Below are 22,168 nucleotides of genomic sequence, written 5' to 3' on the forward strand. Positions count from 1 at the left end.
AGCAGTAGTAGTAGTAGTAGCAGTGGTAGTAGTAGTAGTAGTAGTGGTAGTAGTAGTAGTGGTAGTACCAGTAGTAGTAGTAGTAGTAGTAGGTAAAACACTGCCACATTTTTCAGTTCTTACCCTGGATCAGTGGTACAATCTCCTTTTCTGAATTTGAGTGGCTGCTCCATAGACCGGTCACTCTTCATGGACACACAGCTGGGTTCAGGTGAGTCTGGTCTCTTCTGCTGGACCCTGGCAAACATACAGGGATTTTTTTAAATCTCAGTTTAAAAACCAAGAGGAATCCACCTAGTAATAGCAGTAGTAGTAGCAGTAGTAGTAGCAGTAGTAGTAATAGTATTAGTTGTAATATTGCTGGAAATTAATTGCCAGATAATGTGTTAGGTTTGGCTTCTTAAGCCAATAGTGGCTAACCAGAGGTAGGATAATGTCAATCTAGCGTTGATGAGCTAGTAGCTTGCGCTGTCTGATACTTGTGAGATTTGTTAATGACAGTTTGCGGTGGAACACATGAAAACGGCAAGTACTTTCAGAATTGATTGGCGAGATACTGGTAGCTCTTGATCGACCTGTTGGAGACCCCTGTGGTAGTAATAGTAGTAATTGAAGTACCAGTAGTAATAGAAGTATCCGTAGTAGTAGTAGTAGTATCAGTAGTAGTATCAGTAGTGGTATCAGTAGTAGTATCAGTAGTATCAGTAGTAGCATCAGTAGTGGTATCAGTAGTAGTATCAGTAGCAGTAGTAGTATCCGTAGTAGTATCAGTAGTAGTATCACTAGTAGTAGTATCAGTAGTAGTAGTAGTAGTATCAGTAGTAGTAGTAGTATCAGTAGTAGTAGTAGTATCAGTAGCAGTATCAGTAGTAGTAGCAGTAGTAGTAGCAGTAGTAGTAGCAGTAGTAGTAGCAGTAGTAGTATCAGTAGTATCAGTAGTAGTAGTATCAGTAGTAGTAGTATCAGTAGTAGTAGTATCAGTAGTAGTAGTATCAGTAGTAGTAGTATCAGTAGTAGTAGTAGTATCAGTAGTAGTAGTATCAGTAATAGTAGTAGCAGTAGTAGTAGTAGTATCAGTAGTAGTATCAGTAGGAGCAGCAACGGTAGTATTGGCAGTATTAGTGGTAGCAGTAGTGATGGTGGTAGTAGTAGTAGTAGTGGCGGTATTTGTTGATTTTTTATTTAACGAGGCAAGTCATTGAAGAACACATTTTTTTATATTTTTTTATATAAAAAAACATTATTACAATGACAGCCTACACTGGCCAAACCCGGACGACGCTGGGCCAATTGTGCACCACCCTATGGGACTCCCAATCACAGCCGGTTGTGATACAGCCTGGTAGTGTTGAAGACCGCTGAGGTACAGGTAGTAATAGCAGTAATAGTATCATCAGTAGTAGTAGTATCAATCAAAGTCATTATTAAAGCCCTTTTTAAAATCAGCAGATATTGAGACACATGCCATGCAATAATATGGTGTTAGCAATAGGAGAGTTGAAAGGTTGATTATGATCATTCAGAAAGTTTAATGATGTTTGTAGTTATACAGTATTAAGCATTTAGTCGAATTTACTCTGAGCTCAGCTGGGGAACTTAATCATTAAATATATATTTGTTTGTCATTTTAAATATTATTATCTTACCTCTTAGCTTTGGTGTCATGTTCCCCTGAGAGTCTGCTTTTAGAGGCAGGGCCCTCCTCCTCTCTCTCCCCAGAGAGACTCCTTTTAGAGGCAGGGCCCCCCTCTCTCTCCCCAGAGAGACTCCTTTTAGAGGCAGGGCCCCCCTCTTCTCTCTCCCCAGAGAGACTCCTTTTAGAGGCAGGGTCCCCCTCCTCTCTCTCCCCAGAGAGACTCATTTTAGAAGCAGGGCCCTCCTCCTCTCTCTCCCCAGAGAGACGACTCCTTTTAGAAGCAGGGCCCCCCTCCTCTCTCTCCCCAGAGAGACGACTCCTTTTAGAAGCAGGGCCCTCCTCCTCTCTCACCCCAGAGAGACTCCTTTTAGAGGCAGGGCCCCCCTCCTCTCTCTCCCCAGAGAGACTCCTTTTAGAAGCAGGGCCCCCCTCCTCTCTCTCCACAGAGAGACTCATTTTAGAAGCAGGGCCCCCCTCCTCTCTCTCCCCAGAGAGACTCATTTTAGAAGCAGGGCCCCCCTCCTCTCTCTCCCCAGAGAGACGACTCCTTTTAGAAGCAGGGCCCTCCTCCTCTCTCTCCCCAGAGAGACTCATTTTAGAGCACTGAGCCCTAAACAGAGATCCAACATGTTGGTTGTGGTTAACACAGTTACAAGATAGTCTTGAATATCAATTGTTCTCTATTATTCATAACATCTATTAGAAATAAAACATTTACCAACAGATACTGTATAATGTTTGACTAAAACAATCATTTCAAACCTTGTATACCATCATATTTTCCTTAGAATTGTATACCACAGGTCGGTCACTAAGATAAAGGACCATATCACAAGCCTGAGACTATTGAATGTCCAACAAATTAGCATCCTCACATGGGCATCCTAGGAGGCTTTTTACATTTTTTTATTTAACCTTTATTTAACTAGGCAAGTCAGTTAAGAACAAATTCTTATTTACAATGACAGCCTACCCCAGCCTAACTCGGACGACGCTGGGCCAATTGTGCGCTGCCCTATTGGACTCCCAATCACAGCGGGATGTGATGCAGCCTGGATTCAAACCAGAGACTGCAGTGACACCTCTTGCACTGAGATGTAGTACCTTAGACCGCTGCGCCATAGTAACATCTGACAAAAATATCTAAAGACACTGAAGCCGCAAACTTTGTGAAAATTAATATTTGTGTCATTCTCAAAACTTTTGGCCACGACTGTAGAGCTAACGACCACTCACATTTAAACTTAGCAAAAAAAGAAACGTCCCTTTTTCAGGACCCTGTCTTTCAAAGATAATTCGTAAAAATCCAAATAACTTCACAGATCTTCATTGTAAAGAGTTTAAACACTGTTTCCCATGCTTTTTCAATGAGCCATAAACAATTAATGAACTTTCTTAGGGCTAGGGGGCAGTATCCTGAATTTCCGCCTGTCTGGCGTGCCCAAAGTAAACTGTTACTCAGGCCCAGAAGCTAGGATATGCATGTAATTGGTAACATTGGATAGAACACACTCTGATGTTTCTAAAACTGTTAAAATAATGTCTGTGGGTATAACAGAACTGATATGGCAGGCGAAAACCCGAGGAAAATCCTTCCGGAAAATTTTGGGGGGAGGTCTCAGGCCTTTTCAATGCAAGCCTATGGGCTATACAAAAAAATAGCTCCCAGATTGCAGTACCTATGGCTTCCACAATATATCAACAGTCTTTATACAAAGTTTCAGGCTTGTTTCTTGAAAGACAAATAAGTAAATGTAGTTTATCCAAGGTGAGCCTCATTAGGAAAGTAGTCTTTTGGTGCGCGTGAATCAGGGCGCACTCTTCATTATTTATCTTCCCTACTGAACATACTAGTCTCCGTATTAAATACGATCATTTATTTAGATATTAGAAAACCTGAAGATTATTTAGAAACGTTGTTTGACTTGTTTGGTCAACATTATGAAAACGTAGGACACTAAAGAGGCATTTCTACTGACTCTGAAAAACACAAAAAAAGATGCCCAGGGTCCCTGCTCATCTGCGTGAACGTGCCTTAACGTGAACGTGCTGCAAAGAGTTATGAGGACTGCAGATGTGGCCAGGGCCATAAATTGCAATGTCCGTACTGTGAGACGCCTAAGACAGCGCTACAGGGATACAGGATGGACAGCTGATCATCCTCGCAGTGGCAGACCACGTGTAATAATACCTGCACAGGATCGGTACATCCGAACATCACACCTGCGGGACAGGTACAGGATGGCAACAACAACTGCCCGAGTTAAACCAGGAACGCACAATCCCTCCATCAGTGCTCAGACTGTCCGCAAAAGGCTGAGAGGCTGGACTGAGGGCTTGTAGGCCTGTTGTAAGGCAGGTCCTCACCAGACATCACCGGCAACAACGTCGCCTATGGGTACAAACCCACCGTCGCTGGACCAGACAGGACTGGCAAAAAGTGCTCTTCACTGACGAGTTGCGGTTTTGTCTCACCAGGGAATGAGCGTTACCCCAAGGCCTGTACTCTGGAGCGGGATCGATTTGGAGGTGGAGGGTCCGTCATGGTCTGGGGCAGTGTGTCACAGCATCATCGGACTGAGCTTGTTGTCATTGCAGGCAATCTCAACGCTGTGAGTTACAGGGAAGACATCCTCCTCCCTCATGTGGTACCCTTCCTGCATGCTCATCCTGACATGACCCTCCAGCATGACAATGCCACCAGCCATACTGCTCGTTCTGTGTGTGATTTCCTGCAAGACAGGAATGTCAGTGTTCTGCCATGGCCAGCGAAGAGCCCGGATCTCAATCCCATTGAGCACGTCTGGGACCTGTTGGATCGGAGGATGAGGGCTAGGCCCATTCCCCCCAGAAATGTCCGGGAACCTTGGTGGAAGAGTGGGGTAACATCTCACAGCAAGAACTGGCAAATCTGGTACAGTCCATGAGGAGGAGATGCACTGCAGTACTTAATGCCGCTGGTGGCCACACCAGATACTGACTGTTACTTTTGACCCCCCCTCCCTTTGTTCAGGGACACATTATTCCATTTCTGTTAGTCACATGTCTGTGGAACTTGTTCAGTTTATGTCTCAGTTGTTGAATCTTATGTTCATTCAAATATTTACACATGTTAAGTTTGCTGAAAATAGATGCAGTTGACAGTGAGAGGACGGTTCTTTTTTTGCTGAGTTTATAATAGTACGTCTTGGGTGCTGCCTACCCCAGCAACCTGGTCGCCACACAGCCGAGTTGTGGCTCCGATTTGAAGTCACCTATACGTGGCGTCCTATATAGAGCTAACAACGACTCACGTTTATAATAGTTTGTCTTGGGCGCTGTCTACCCCAGCAACCTGTTTGCCACACAGCCGGGGTCATTCCACGAAACAAGTCCGTTTTGACGTAGCGATTTTTTTTGTCCGAATTTGATTTAAAAAATAAGGATTACGATTTTGACACACAAAACCATTCACACCATGTCCAATGCAGTCCCTTACCCTTTTCCGTAATATTCGCATAATGTCAAAAATGTATATAAGTAGCAGCGAACAGGGCTGCCAACTTTTGAAGATAGCAAATCTTACGCCAAGCTATGTGAATTTCATTGCCCACTGGCAAAACCCCTGGAAGGGTCAATGTAATAGTCGGTTGGCTATTAATGAACTATTGATTAATTGTTCAGCAGTCTATGGCTTGGGGGTAGAAGCTGTTAAGGAGCCTTTTGGTCCTAGACTTGGCACTCCGGTATCTTTTGCCGTGCGGTAGCAGAAAAAACAGTATATGACTTGGGTGACTGGAGTCTCTGACATTTTTATGGGCTTTCCTCTGACACCGCCTATTATATAGGTTCTGAAATGCAGGAAGCTTGGCCCCAGTGATGTACTGGGCCATACACACTGCCCTCTGTAGCGCATTACGGTCAGATGCCAAGCAGTTGCCATACCAGGCGGTAATGCAACCGGTCAGGATGCTCTTGATGGTGCAGCTGTAGAACTTTTTGAGGATCTGGAGACCAATGCCAAATCTTTTCAGTCTCCTGAGGGGAAAAACGTTTTGTCGTGCCCTCTTCACAACTGTCTTGGTGTGTTTGGACCATGATAGATCGTTGGTGATGTGGACACCAAGGATCTTGAAACTCTCGACCCACTCCACTACAGCCCCGTTGATGTTAATGGTGTCTCTGACCTCCTCCCTACAGGTTGTCTCATCGTTGTCAGTGATCAGGCTTCCCGCTGTTGTGTCGTCAGCAAACTTAACCTCTTTGGGCTAGGGGGCAGTATTTTGGCGTCTGGATGACAAGCGTGCCCAAAGTAAACTGCCTGTTACTCAGGCCCAGAAGCTAGGATATGCATATAATTTGGATAGAAAACACTGTAAAGTTTCTAAAACTGTTCAAATAATGTCTGTGAGTATAACATAACTGAAATTGCAGGCGAAAACCCGAGGACAAACGATCCAGAAAAATAAATACTTCAACCCACCATTGATTCCTATGGCTGTCATTTTTAATATGAAGGGAAAACCTCCCAGATTGCAGTTCCTAGGTCTTCCACTAGATGTCAAGTCTTGAGAAAGAGTTTCAGGCTTATTTTTGGAAAGATTTGCTAGAATTTGTAGTTTTTCTAAGTGGCTCCCATTTTGGCTGTAGTGTTTGTTACGCGTTCTGGTGAATGCGCGTACTTTGTTGTTTATCTCCGGTAATGACAAGAACGATTCTCCGTCTTAAATTGTATCGTTTATTTACGTATTAGGGTACCTGAGGTTTGATTATAAACGTTGTTTGACTTGTTTGGAGAAGTTTATTGGTAACGTTTAGGACTCATTGTGTATGCATTTTGAAGGAGGGAAACCAGTGGATTATTGAATGAAGCGTGCCAGCTAAACTGAGTTTTTATGGATATAAAGAAGGACTTTATCGAACAAAACAACCATTTGTGATGTAGCTGGGACCTTTTGGAGGTCCTTTTGCCAACAGAAGAAGATCTTCAAAGGTAAGTGATTTATTTTATCACTATTTCTGACTTTCGTGGCGAAGGTAGGAAAGGGCAGTGTGGTGTGCGATTGAGATTGCGTCATATGTGGATCTGTTGAGGCGGTATGCGAATTGGAGTGGGTCTAGGGTATCCGGGAGGATGCTGTGTATGTTAGCCATGACCAGCCTTTAAAAGCACTTCATGGCTACTGACGTGAGTGCTACGGGTGGTAATCATTTAGGCAGGTTGTCTTCGCTTCCTTGGGCACAGGGTCTATGGTGGTCTGCTTGAAACATGTAGGTATTACAGACTCCGTCAGGGAGAGGTTGAAAATGTCAGCGAAGACACTTGCCAGTTGGTCCATGCATGCTTAGAGTACACATCCTGGTAATCCATCTGGCCCGTGGCTTTGTGAATGTTGACCTTTAAAGGTCTTGCTCACATCAGATACCGAGAGCATTATCAAACAGTCATCCAGAGCAGCTGGTGCTCTCGTGCATGCTTCAGTGTTGCTTGCCTCAAAGCGAGCATAAAAGGCATTTAGCTCATCTGGTAGGCTTGTGTCACTGGGCAGCTCGCGTCTGGGTTTCCCTTTGTAGTCCGGAATAGTTTTCAAGCCCTGCCATATCTAACGAGTGTCAGAGCAGGTGTAGTAGGATTCAATCTTAATCCTGTATTGACGCTTTGCTTGTTTGATGGTTCGTCTGAGGATTTCTTATAGGTGTCCGGATTAGTGTCCCGCTCCTTGAAAGCAGCAGCTCTGGCCTTTAGCTCGATGCGGATGTTGCCTGTAATCCATGGCTTCTGGTTGGGATATGTACTGTACGTACGGTCACTGTGGGGACGACGTCGTCAATGCACTTATTGATGAAGCCGATGACTGAGGTGGTATACTCCTCAATGCCATTGGATGAATCCCGGAACATATTCCAGTCTGTGCTAGAAAAACAGTCCTGTAGCGAAGCATCCGCGTCATCTGACCACTTCCGTATTGAGCGAGTCACTGGTACTTCCTCCTTTAGTTTTTGTTGTAAGCAGGAATCAGAAGGATAGAATTATGGTCAGATTTGCCAATTGGAGGGCGGGGATGAGCTTTGTATGCATCTCTGTGTGTGGAGTTTTTTTCCCTCTGGTTGCACATGTGACAAGCTGGTAAAAATTTGGTAAAACTAATTTACATTTCCCTGCATTAAATTTCCCGGCCACCACGAGCGTCGCTTCTGGGTGAGCATTTACTTGTTTGCTTATGGCCTTATAGTGTTGGTTGAGTGCGGTCTTGGTGCCAGCATCGGTCTGTGGTGGTAAATAGACAGCTACAAATAATATAGATGAGAACTCTCTTATTAGATAGTGTGGTCTACAGCTTATCTTAAGGTACGCTACCTCAGGCGAGCAATACCTCGAGACTTCTTTAATATTAGACATCGCGCACCAGTTGTCATTGACAAAAATACACACACCCCACCCCTCATATTACCAGACGTAGCTTCTCTGTTCTGCCGGTGCATTGAAAATCCCACCAGCTCTATATTATCATACCACTACAACAAAGGTTCTACACATGTCAGTGTTACCACTACACCAAGGTTCTACACATGCCAGAGAGTGTTCCCACTACAACAAGGTTCTACACATGCCAGAGAGTGTTCCCACTACAACAAGGTTCTACACATGCCAGAGAGTGTTACCACTACAACAAGGTTCTACACATGCCAGAGAGTGTTACCACTACACCAAGGTTCTACACATGCCAGAGTGAAACCACTACAACAAGGTTCTACACATGTCAGAGAGTGTTACCACTACAACAAGGTTCTACACATGCCAGAGAGTGTTCCCACTACAATAAGCTTCTACACATGCCAGAGAGTGTTACCACTACAACAAGGTTCTACACATGCCAGAGAGTGTTACCACTACAACAAGGTTCTACACATGCCAGAGAGTGTTAGCACTACACCAAGGTTCTACACATATCAGAGAGTGTTAGCACTACACCAAGGTTCTACACATGTCAGAGAGTGTTACCACTACACCAAGGTTCTACACATGTCAGAGAGTGTTAGCACTACACCAAGGTTCTACACATGCCAGAGAGTGTTACCACTACACCAAGGTTCTACACATGTCAGAGAGTGTTAGCACTACACCAAGGTTCTACACATGTCAGAGAGTGTTACCACTACACCAAGGTTCTACACATGTCAGAGAGTGTTAGCACTACACCAAGGTTCTACACATGCCAGAGAGTGTTACCACTACACCAAGGTTCTACACATGTCAGAGAGTGTTACCACTACAACAAGGTTCTACACATGCCAGAGAGTGTTCCCACTACACCAAGGTTCTACACATGCCAGAGTGAAACCACTACAACAAGGTTCTACACATGTCAGAGAGTATTACCACTACAACAAGGTTCTACACATGCCAGAGAGTGTTCCCACTACACCAAGGTTCTACACATGTCAGAGAGTGTTAGCACTACACCAAGGTTCTACACATGTCAGAGTGTTACCACTACACCAAGGTTCTACACATGTCAGAGAGTGTTAGCACTACACCAAGGTTCTACACATGCCAGAGAGTGTTACCACTACACCAAGGTTCTACACGTCAGAGAGTGTTACCACTACAACAAGGTTCTACACATGTCAGAGAGTGTTAGCACTACACCAAGGTTCTACACATGTCAGAGAGTGTTAGCACTACACCAAGGTTCTACACATGTCAGAGAGTGTTAGCACGACACCAAGGTTCTACACATGCCAGAGTGAAACCACTACAACAAGGTTCTACACATGTCAGAGAGTGTTACCACTACAACAAGGTTCTACACATGCCAGAGAGTGTTCCCACTACAATAAGCTTCTACACATGCCAGAGAGTGTTACCACTACAACAAGGTTCTACACATGCCAGAGAGTGTTACCACTACAACAAGGTTCTACACATGCCAGAGAGTGTTACCACTACAACACGGTTCTACACATGCCAGAGAGTGTTACCACTACAACAAGGTTCTACACATGCCAGAGAGTGTTACCACTACACCAAGGTTCTACACATGTCAGAGAGTGTTAGCACTACACCAAGGTTCTACACATGTCAGAGAGTGTTAGCACTACACCAAGGTTCTACACATGTCAGAGAGTGTTAGCACTACACCAAGGTTCTACACATGCCAGAGTGTTACCACTACACCAAGGTTCTACACATGTCAGAGAGTGTTACCACTACAACAAGGTTCTACACATGTCAGAGAGTGTTACCACTACACCAAGGTTCTACACATGCCAGAGAGTGTTACCACTACAACAAGGTTCTACACATGTCAGAGAGTGTTACCACTACAACAAGGTTCTACACATGCCAGAGAGTGTTCCCACTACAATAAGCTTCTACACATGCCAGAGAGTGTTACCACTACAACAAGGTTCTACACATGCCAGAGAGTGTTACCACTACAACAAGGTTCTACACATGCCAGAGTGTTACCACTACACCAAGGTTCTACACATGTCAGAGAGTGTTACCACTACACCAAGATTCTACACATGTCAGAGAGTGTTAGCACTACACCAAGCTTCTACACATGCCAGAGTGTTACCACTACAACAAGGTTCTACACATGCCAGAGAGTGTTACCACTACAACAAGGTTCTACACATGCCAGAGAGTGTTACCACTTCAACAAGGTTCTACACATGCCAGAGAGTGTTACCACTTCAACAAGGTTCTACACATGCCAGAGAGTGTTCCCACTACAACAAGGTTCTACACATGTCAGAGAGTGTTACCACTACAACAAGGTTCTCCACAGGAAATTGTTATATTAATGCTTGGTGGCAGTGGGTAACCAAATCATAGATTGCAGTCTGCTTGTCCATAGACTGCTTTCAAGGTAAGTACACAAACATTTTATATTTTGTAATTAGTGTGAACTATATGTTTAAAATAGGTCTGGAAGAAAATCCCCTGATCTGTTTATAGTGCTGGGTGTTTGAAAATGTTATTGTTATAACAATGAATTTTTAAAAATTCACCCAACCGTCAAGAAAAATCTAATGAATTTAAAACTATGCGAGTTTGTTTTCTGTGTCAGCCAATTGCAACTCAATAAAACGTGAAACTGGTTCAGGCTGCTCACTTCAAGTGCGCCTGCTGCTGAGGAGAGAGAGAGGGAGTTAACGGAGCCTTGGCCTATGTTAGTACGAAGATAAGAGGCCTTTTCCATGTAAATAAAACAAAAGTTAGAGGAGACGACCTGTACCCTGCACAGATACTTTATGTTCAGTTTCAACTGTCGTCATGACGTCACTCCTTTATATAACAACAGTAACCAGAGGGTGGAGCTAACAGTCAGTCGCATGCAACACGGTTCTACACATGCCAGAGAGTGTTACCACTACAACAAGGTTCTACACATGCCAGAGAGTGTTACCACTACACCAAGGTTCTACACATGTCAGAGAGTGTTAGCACTACACCAAGGTTCTACACATGTCAGAGAGTGTTAGCACTACACCAAGGTTCTACACATGTCAGAGAGTGTTAGCACTACACCAAGGTTCTACACATGCCAGAGTGTTACCACTACACCAAGGTTCTACACATGTCAGAGAGTGTTACCACTACAACAAGGTTCTACACATGTCAGAGAGTGTTACCACTACACCAAGGTTCTACACATGCCAGAGAGTGTTACCACTACAACAAGGTTCTACACATGTCAGAGAGTGTTACCACTACAACAAGGTTCTACACATGCCAGAGAGTGTTCCCACTACAATAAGCTTCTACACATGCCAGAGAGTGTTACCACTACAACAAGGTTCTACACATGCCAGAGAGTGTTACCACTACAACAAGGTTCTACACATGCCAGAGTGTTACCACTACACCAAGGTTCTACACATGTCAGAGAGTGTTACCACTACACCAAGATTCTACACATGTCAGAGAGTGTTAGCACTACACCAAGCTTCTACACATGCCAGAGTGTTACCACTACAACAAGGTTCTACACATGCCAGAGAGTGTTACCACTACAACAAGGTTCTACACATGCCAGAGAGTGTTACCACTTCAACAAGGTTCTACACATGCCAGAGAGTGTTCCCACTACAACAAGGTTCTACACATGTCAGAGAGTGTTACCACTACAACAAGGTTCTCCACAGGAAATTGTTATATTAATGCTTGGTGGCAGTGGGTAACCAAATCATAGATTGCAGTCTGCTTGTCCATAGACTGCTTTCAAGGTAAGTACACAAACATTTTATATTTTGTAATTAGTGTGAACTATATGTTTAAAATAGGGCTGGAAGAAAATCCCCTGATCTGTTTATAGTGCTGGGTGTTTGAAAATGTTATTGTTATAACAATGAATTTTTAAAAATCACCCAACCTTCAAGAAAAATCGAATGAATTTAAAACTATGCGAGTTTGTTTTCTGTGTCAGCCAATTGCAACTCAATAAAACGTGAAACTGGTTCAGGCTGCTCACTTCAAGTGCGCCTGCTGCTGAGGAGAGAGAGAGGGAGTGAACGGAGCCTTGGCCTATGTGAGTGCGACGATAAGAGGCCTTTTTCATGTAAATAAAACAAAAGTTAGAGGAGACGACCTGTACCCTGCACAGATACTTTATGTTCAGTTTCAACTGTCGTCATGACGTCACTCCTTTATATAACAACAGTAACCAGAGGGTGGAGCTAACAGTCAGTCGCATGCAGTAAATAGTGACATTGTTTAGAATCTTGCTTCAGTTTATTTTATTATTTGTAGTCATTCTTCAATACATAATTTTAGCTAAATGTATAATTTACTCGAGACCAGATTTAGTTGTGTTTTTTCATCAAAAAATGTGAATTACTCTAGGCATATAATTGTAAACAAGCCTACAAACCAAACATGTTTTAATTTGAGAATGTTTATTTATATGCCTCAAATATTAAACTGTCTTAAAATATTTTATGATTAGTTGAATCAGGTGTGCAAGTGCTGGGCAATAACCAAAATATTAAGAAACCCTGAGATAAACATAAAACCATAAAATTTAACAGCTCTACCATCTTTAGCAGACTTTTGACTGATAACACGTAGGACTTAATAATTAGTTTCCACTTTGAAAACTGCTGTTTGTCAGCAATTCAGCTCAAGTAGCAGTTCTACTAACTAGTAATATCTCATTCCAGATATTCATTCTCTTACTCTGTCCTTTAGAATAAATTGTTCAAAAATACTTACTTTATGTTTTACTCTCCAAATAGTGGTTTCTGCTGTCGTCTGAAAATGGATCCTGTACAAAACAACAAATGTACTTTCAGTTTCATCTCAGCCGTCTCCACACCCTCATAAATGTGTTTAATTGGTATTTTCCACTAGATGGCAGTAAACACCTGCTGTAGACTAGACTGTTACAACAGTGGCCACGTTTACACGTGCATAGTATTACGATAGTAGCTCATATTCCGCTTAGGGTTTTATTCGGGATAAACTGTTTACCTTTGATATCCCGCTCACGAGTATTCCTGTGTCCATGAATAAACAGACTATTCCTCATTTAATTTGGGTTAAATGGAATAGTAACTAAAATAGGGATACTGACTGTAGGCCTATAACCTCTCAGCTGTAGCTGATATTACCTCCTGCAGAATTAAGCATGATACAACAAATGCACGTGTTGTCTTTGGGAACAGGAGTGGAGAAATATGGTTTATTTGGGAATGGGCATGTAATGTGTTATCTTTTATTCTGTTATTCAAGCAGACAGTATTTCAACTACATAAAATATGCACCCAAGATTAAACGTAGTTAATCGTTTTCTCAGCTTTTCATTTCCTCAAAACGGGTCAAACTGATGACATTTGGACATTTTGCACAGGACCAATCTTTCACTGTTCTGGAGTTAATGTGTCCCTAAACAAAACAGACAACTTTACCTGTGTTAACTACATTACTAATGCATTCATTCTATCAATGTAAAACATTACTCTGGAGAGAACTACTTTATTTAGTCTATCAATGTAAAACATTATTCTGGAGAGAACTACTTTATTTAGTCTTCTGGGGAAACAAGTTATGACCGAAGAGAAGCTGCATGTATTTAACTCTAGTTACATTTACATTTACATTTAAGTCATTTAGCAGACGCTCTTATCCAGAGCGACTTACAAATTGGTGCATTCACCTTATGATATCCAGTGGAACAACCACTTTACAATAGTGCATCTAGGGGTTACTTTATCCTATCCTAGGTATTCCTTGAAGAGGTGGGGTTTCAGGTGTCTCCGGAAGGTGGTGATTGACTCCGTTGACCTGGCGTCGTGAGGGAGTTTGTTCCACCATTGGGGTGCCAGAGCAGCGAACAGTTTTGACTGGGCTGAGCGGGAACTGTACTTCCTCAGAGGTAGGGAGGCGAGCAGGCCAGAGGTGGATGAACGCAGTGCCCTTGTTTGGGTGTAGGGCCTGATCAGAGTCTGAAGGTACTGAGGTGCCGTTCCCCTCACAGCTCCGTAGGCAAGCACCATGGTCTTGTAGTGGATGCGAGCTTCAACTGGAAGCCAGTGGAGAGAGCGGAGGAGCGGGGTGACGTGAGAGAACTTGGGAAGGTTGAACACCAGACGGGCTGCGGCGTTCTGGATGAGTTGTAGGGGTTTAATGGCGCAGGCAGGGAGCCCAGCCAACAGCGAGTTGCAGTAATCCAGACGGGAGATGACAAGTGCCTGGATTAGGACCTGCGCCGCTTCCTGTGTGAGGCAGGGTCGTACTCTGCGAATGTTGTAGAGCATGAACCTACAGGAACGGGTCACCGCCTTGATGTTAGTTGAGAACGACAGGGTGTTGTCCAGGATCACGCCAAGGTTCTTAGCACTCTGGGAGGAGGACACAATGGAGTTGTCAACCGTGATGGCGAGATCATGGAACGGGCAGTCCTTCCCCGGGAGGAAGAGCAGCTCTGTCTTGCCGAGGTTCAGCTTGAGGTGGTGATCCGTCATCCACACTGATATGTCTGCCAGACATGCAGAGATGCGATTCGCCACCTGGTTATCAGAGGGGGGAAAGGAGAAGATTAATTGTGTGTCGTCTGCATAGCAGTGATAGGAGAGACCATGTGAGGATATGACAGAGCCGAGTGACTTGGTGTATAGCGAGAATAGGAGAGGGCCTAGAACAGAGCCCTGGGGGACACCAGTGGTGAGAGCACGTGGTGCGGAGACAGATTCTCGCCACGCCACCTGGTAGGAGCGACCTGTCAGGTAGGACGCAATCCAAGCGTGGGCCGCGCCGGAGATGCCCAGCTCGGAGAGGGTGGAGAGGAGGATCTGATGGTTCACAGTATCAAAGGCAGCCGATAGGTCTAGAAGGATGAGAGCAGAGGAGAGAGAGTTAGCTTTAGCAGTGCGGAGCGCCTCCGTGACACAGAGAAGAGCAGTCTCAGTTGAATGACTAGTCTTGAAACCTGACTGATTTGGATCAAGAAGGTCATTCTGAGAGAGATAGCAGGAGAGCTGGCCAAGGATGGCACGTTCAAGAGTTTTGGAGAGAAAAGAAAGAAGGGATACTGGTCTGTAGTTGTTGACATCGGAGGGATCGAGTGTAGGTTTTTTCAGAAGGGGTGCAACTCTCACTCTCTTGAAGACGGAAGGGACGTAGCCAGCGGTCAAGGATGAGTTGATGAGCGAGGTGAGGTAAGGGAGAAGGTCTCCGGAAATGGTCTGGAGAAGAGAGGAGGGGATAGGGTCAAGCGGGCAGGTTGTTGGGCGGCCGGCCGTCACAAGACGCGAGATTTCATCTGGAGAGAGAGGGGAGAAAGAGGTCAAAGCACAGGGTAGGGCAGTGTGAGCAGAACCAGCGGTGTCGTTTGACTTAGCAAACGAGGATCGGATGTCGTCGACCTTCTTTTCAAAATGGTTGACGAAGTCATCCGCAGAGAGGGAGGGGGGGGGGGGGGATTCAGGAGGGAGGAGAAGGTGGCAAAGAGCTTCCTAGGGTTAGAGGCAGATGCTTGGAATTTAGAGTGGTAGAAAGTGGCTTTAGCAGCAGAGACAGAAGAGGAGAATGTAGAGAGGAGGGAGTGAAAGGATGCCAGGTCCGCAGGGAGGCGAGTTTTCCTCCATTTCCGCTCGGCTGCCCGGAGCCCGGTTCTGTGAGCTCGCAATGAGTCGTCGAGCCACGGAGCAGGAGGGGAGGACCGAGCCGGCCTGGAGGATAGGGGACATAGAGAGTCAAAGGATGCAGAAAGGGAGGAGAGGAGGGTTGAGGAGGCAGAATCAGGAGATAGGTTGGAGAAGGTTTGAGCAGAGGGAAGAGATGATAGGATGGAAGAGGAGAGAGTAGCGGGGGAGAGAGAGCGAAGGTTGGGACGGCGCGATACCATCCGAGTGGGGGCAGTGTGGGAAGTGTTGGATGAGAGCGAGAGGGAGAAAGTTGACAAACAAATGGTCTACCAGATGTCAGAAATTATATGGCCTACCAAATGTCATAAATTATAATATGGCCTACCATATGTCATAAATTATAATATGGTCCACCAAATGTCAGAAGTTATAATATGGCCTACCATATGTCATAAATTATATGGCCTACCAAATGTCATAAATTATAATATGGCCTACCAGATGTCAGAAATTATAATATGACCTACCAGATGTCAGAAATTATAATATGGCCTACCAGATGTCAGAAATTATAATATGGCCTACCAGATGTCAGAAATTATAATATGGCCTACCAGAGGTCAGAAATTATAATATGGCCTACCAGATGTGAAAAATTATAATATGGCCTACCAGATGTCAGAAATTATAATATGGCCTACCAGATGTGAAAAATTACAATATGGCCTATCATGTCGAAAATTCAGAACAGTGTATCAGCAAAATACATTATTATGGAATTATGGTGGATAAAACTGCACAGGTAGCATACTTTTTGAAGTGATTGGTTTGACAATCAGATGAAACATCATCACACAACACCTATGAGAAGTGAAACTGAGCCTGCGTGAAAAACAACAGTAAACAGTATGTGTTGACATGCCACAGTATCCCGTCTAATATCAGCATATCCCAGGCATCTTATCCGGGTTTCTCATAACCGGGATTCAAGCTTTTTCAGGTTAATGTAAACGAGATGATGTTTATATGCATCAACTCAAAACCAGAGTACTTGAGTATCGTGAATAATAACGGGATATTGGTGTGCATGTAAACGTGGTCAGTATGTGTTTGGTTTCTTGGTCCTGGTGACTCCTGGTCCCTTATTCATAAAGGCAGTGTCTCAGAGTAGGAGTGCTGATCTAGGATCAGGTCCCCCTCTCCATGTAATCTGATTCATTATGATCTTAAAGGCTAAACTGATCCTACATTAGCACTCCTACTCTTTATGAATACAGTCACAGGTGACTCCTCCAGATGAGGTATAGTTGTGCCTTACCGTTTTGAGCCGGAGTTCACAGAAGAAAAGTCAGACTGAGAGAAGAGAAAGAGCAATACAGGAAGGAAGGAAAGTCGAGTACCAGACCGTGATGCTGGTGCACCTGTCTACTTCTGTCAACAGAGTTAGAATGTCTGACTGATTCCCTTAATGGAGGTCGAGCATCAGACCTACGATGCAGAAGAACAGGACTTGTGTGGATTTTCTGGCTTTCATCAAACATGGGGTTCTGGAGACGTTTTTCAGAATGGCCAGGATCAACTGGAAGTGACGCGCCACACCTGAAGGCCCAAATGGGAAGCCGTCTGAAGTGAAAGTGTTTTGGAAATTAGGATATATTTTATTATCACTCTCTAAGATGCTATTGAATATCAAATCAAATCAAATTGTATTTGTCATATGCGCCGAATACAACAGGTGTAGACCTTACAGTGAAATCCTTACTTATAAGCCCTTAACCAACAATGCAGTTTTAAGAGCAATACCTAAAAAAAAAAAACATAAAAGTAACAAATAATTAAACAGCAGTAAAATAACAATAGTAAGGCTATATACAGGGGGTACAGAGTCAATGTGCGGGGACTCCGGTTATTCGAGGTAATTGAGGTAATATGTAAGTAGAGTTTTAAAGTGACTATGCATAGATAATAACAGAGAGTAGCAACAGCGTAAAAGACGACGACGACGGGGGGGTAGTGCAAATGGCCTGGGCAGCCATTTGATTAGATGTTCATCAGGAGTCTTATTGCTTGGGGGTAGAAGCTGTTTAGAAGCCTCTTGGACCTAGACTTGATGCTCCGATACCACTTACAGTGCGGTAGCAGAGAGAACAGTCTATGACCAGGTGGCTGGAGTCTTCGACAATTTTTAGGGCCTTCCTCTGACACAGCCTGGTATAGAGGTCCTGGATGGCAGGAAGCTTGGCCCCAGTGATGAAAAGGGCCGTACGCATTACCCTCTGTAGTGCCTTGCTTAGCTTAGTGATGAGCTTTGAAGCCACTATGGTGTTGAATACTGAGCTGTAGTCACATAGGTGTTCCTTTTGTCCAGGTAGGAAAGGGACGTTTTCCAGTCTGTGCTAGCAAAGCAGGCCTGTGTAGTTTAGCATCTGCTTCATCTGACCTGGTGCTTCCTGCTTACATTTTTTGTTTTTAATCAGGAATCACTAGAATTATGGTCAGATTTTCCAAATGGAGGGTGAGGGAGATCTTTGTACGAGAATCTGTGTGTGGAGTAAAGGTGGTATTTTTTTCCCTCTGGTTGCAACAATCAAAATAGACAACATAAAATACATAGTTATAGCTACCTAATGACACCCAACTAACTGTATATTCTAGTAACCTGCCTACACTCCATAATGTAACTGACTACTGTAGTCTCTCCTGGAGGTTGGTCTGACAATGATGACATGCTGGCTAGGTAAACAGCGTCTGGAGTGGATGCACCATAGAAATAGAATGAATGATGTTGACACTGCCTGGGACTATTTTATATGAAATGTGTGTCCATTTGTGATAAGCCTGCCCCTGTGAAGAAATGTAGAATCAGTGGAAGGGACAATCCCTGCTTTTCAGATAACTTGGCAGAATTAATTAGAAAGAGAAATATATCTTGGGCTAGACATACAAATGCTCCTGTTGACTGGGCCTCTTTCAGAGCGCTAAGAAACAAATGCACAGGATTGTTCAGGAAGTCCAAATCAGATTACTATCTAAATGCAATCACAGAGAACCTCAACAACCCTACCAAGTTCTGGAAGTTAATCAAATCAGTGTCAGGTTCTAATGTATCCTCTGACCTTCCTGACTATTTAATGATGGATTCTAATGAAGTGAAGGATAAAGCCCATATTGTAGGGTTTTTTAACACGCACTTCATATCTGCTGGTTCAGTTTTTGATAATGGTGGGGCCCAGGCCTCTAATGTAAACTCTGTTACAGTCAACTATGATATAGGCCCTCATATGAACCATTTTAACTTTGAGCCTGTTTCTTATACTGAGGTCTATAAAGCACTAAAGGCAATAGCCACTAAAAAGTCTGCAGGTCCAAACAACCTGGATCACTACCTCTTAAAGATAGCAGCTGGTATTATTACTGAACCTGTGGATCACATTTTCAACTTGAGTCTCTTGACCAATTCCATACCCAGCATTTGGAAAACCCTTACTCACCACTGCACTTTGTATACCAGGGATTGGATTTACTACCTTCTTTAGATCTGGGCACGGCACCACAACTGCAGCTATGGCAGTGGCAAATGACATCATTAATGGACTTGATAAAAAGCAACATTGTGCTGCTCTGTTTGTGGATTTATCAAAGGCCTTTGATTCAGTTGACCATGAATTGTTGCTAGCTAGACTCAGAAACATTGGTCTCAGTGAAGGGGCAGTACATTGGTTTAGGAACTATCTTTGACAGAACACAATGTGTTTATACTGACCATCACAAGTCTAGCTTTCTTGAGATTAATAGAGGTGTCCCCCAGGGTTCCATTTTATCTCCTGTGTTGTTCTCAATTTGTGTTAATGATTTGGGAAATGGGATGCAACCAGCAAAGTTACTTCTATATGCAAATGACACAGTCATATATTCATGTTCTCCTTCTCTGGTTCAGACTGTTGAAGAACTCCAGACTGCTTTTCAGTCACTGCAGGCCTCCCTTTATGGTCTCAAACTGGTCTTGAATATACAAATACATTCTAAAAATACATTGTTAAATACATTGTTAAATACATTCTAAAACATTGGATGCGCACTTCACAATATGGTCTAAATAATCAATATAGTATATTACCAAACAGTGTCAGAAGTATAAAGTCAATAGTGGTAGTGAACAAAATGCTGCTTGTAATTACCAGTCTAGCTTTTACACTCTTAGTATCCTGATTAGCATGTAAACCCACACACTAAAGAGGAAGACAAACAGCCTCACACTTGACCACTCACCCCCTTTCAACAATGAGTTGGCCGTACAGTCTTCAAGTCTACAAGACCAAGAGAGCTGTCAATAGTTTTGTGCCATCATCAATATGGCTTCTAAATGAATAGGCCTCATGATCCCTGAGACTAATGTTGTAAAGGCCTATTGTTTCTTTTGATTGTTGAATATTACATTGACATGTAGTTGTTTTCTCTCTCGTCTAGACAATACAGACTGGTTTCCTACAGGATCACTTTGGAGTGGATGCTGAGGGGAGAACGTCTCGGTCGACGCCAACGCCAGGTACTCCCAGCTTGTGTGGTCGCAGCAATTCAATATAAATACCCTGACCCCAACGCTGACCCCAAGCTACGTTGGATTCCAGGAAGTAGAGGAGGCTCACGACATAGTATACAAATAAATGTTTTAAAGAAAGGATGTTGTATTCCACAATTTAAACACATAATAAACTATAAACACAATTACTGTCACTCAGCATTAATTATGCTCCGTTCATAACCAAGATATCCTGCTTGTTACACAATTAGTGTTCAAAAAACATATTAATACATCGCATTTTATAAATAACATTTTGTTTATGTATTTGTTGTTTGTTGGAAAGGACTGAGTCGGAGCTGCGGTTATCACTAGTACTAGAAGCAGAGCTGAGTGGATGGAAACAGACATCTTTCTCATCTAATGGTGTTTCTAATGAAGTGTCCAGGAACAAGACTGACAACTTCCTACAGGAGCGCCTCCCTACTGGGGTTGATACAGTCACGGGTGGGAGGAGTCCTATTTCCATCGCACCAATCACCTCAGGCAGGCTGTTCTAAATCAACTCATACAAACATTGTTAGAGCCACTTGTGTGACAACAGTTATGCTAAAATATCCTGAGATATATTCATTTGGCAGCCCAAAGCCTGGACCCTGGGACAACTGTACCTGGTGGTTGCCTGCCGATGACATCACTTGGTCTTGGGTTTGGAAGCCTCCTACAACCATGCTGTGCCCACTGACCACCAGAGGAGGCTGGTAAGGGGAGGATGAACGGCTCATAATAAGGGCTGGAATGAAGTGAGTGGAACTGTATGTGTGTTTGATGTGTTTGATACCATTCCATTCATTTTATTCCAGCCATTATTATGAGACTGTCCTCCATGCCACCAGCCACCACTGCTGACCACAGACCAGAAACCAGACAAACAGTCTAACTAGCAACCCAGGGATACATTAGTCTGGTCCCAGATATGTGTGTGATTTAGCCAACTCCTTTAGATATACATGGCATGACAATGACCAGCAGAAGAGTTGGTTTAAACAGATCTGAATCAGGAAACTAAGAGTTGGTTTGAACAGATCTGAATCAGGAAACTAAGAGTTGGTTTGAACAGATCTGAATCAGGAAACTAAGAGTTGGTTTGAACAGATCTGAATCAGGACACTAAGAGTTGGTTTGAACAGATCTGAATCAGGAAACTAATAGTTGGTTTGAACAGATCTGAATCAGGAAACTAAGAGTTGGTTTGAACAGATCTGAATCAGGAAACTAATAGTTGGTTTGAACAGATCTGAATCAGGAAACTAAGAGTTGGTTTGAACAGATCTGAATCAGGAAACTAAGAGTTGGTTTGAACAGATCTGAATCAGGACACTAAGAGTTGGTTTGAACAGATCTGAATCAGGAAACTAATAGTTGGTTTGAACAGATCTGAATCAGGAAACTAAGAGTTGGTTTGAACAGATCTGAATCAGGAAACTAATAGTTGGTTTGAACAGATCTGAATCAGGAAACTAAGAGTTGGTTTGAACAGATCTGAATCAGGAAACTAAGAGTTGGTTTGAACAGATCTGAATCAGGAAACTAAGAGTTGGTTTGAGGTTGTCAAGGGTGTCAATAATTTGGGACCACATTGTATAGTTCAAAGTTACAGATATTTTGAAACTGGATCCATCATAATGATTCTACATGTTATAGTATGAACCTGGATCATCATAATGATTCTACATGTTATAGTATGAACCTGGATCATCATAATGATTATACATGTTATAGTATGAACCTGGATCATCATAATGATTCTACATGTTATGGTATGAAACTGGATCCATCATAATGATTCTACATGTTATAGTATGCCATGGCCTTTACTGGCCGAAGGTTAAACTGCTGTTATGTTTAGGATATACTATGGTGTTGTGTCACTAGAC

At 43.3% G+C, this 22,168-nt stretch overlaps 1 protein-coding gene across 6 annotated transcripts in view; it reads right to left on the bottom strand.

Annotated features, from left to right (window-relative positions):
- LOC139571184 (NLR family CARD domain-containing protein 3-like) overlaps window positions 1–12,942 on the bottom strand; it is a 61,211-nt gene extending 48,269 nt beyond the window's left edge. For 4 of the 6 annotated variants that reach the window (XR_011674260.1, XM_071394054.1, XM_071393841.1 and 1 more), the window contains exons 1-4: window positions 12,840–12,939; window positions 1,647–2,246; window positions 1,248–1,358; window positions 124–237 (exon numbers count right to left, since the gene is read on the bottom strand). Coding sequence is in view for 5 of the 6 variants with exons in the window: in XM_071394054.1 (XP_071250155.1) it covers window positions 124–237; window positions 1,248–1,358; window positions 1,647–2,230 (809 nt within the window). In the remaining variant the exon portion in view is untranslated. Of the gene's footprint in view, window positions 1–123; window positions 238–1,247; window positions 1,359–1,646; window positions 2,247–12,839 lie in introns of all 6 variants that reach the window. The other 2 variants (XM_071393964.1, XM_071394136.1) reach the window with 2 other exon arrangements.
- Between the last annotated feature and the right edge of the window lie 9,226 nt (window positions 12,943–22,168).

Source organism: Salvelinus alpinus, chromosome 1 (genome assembly GCF_045679555.1).
Source record: "Salvelinus alpinus chromosome 1, SLU_Salpinus.1, whole genome shotgun sequence".
Classification (NCBI taxonomy): Eukaryota; Metazoa; Chordata; class Actinopteri; order Salmoniformes; family Salmonidae; genus Salvelinus; species Salvelinus alpinus.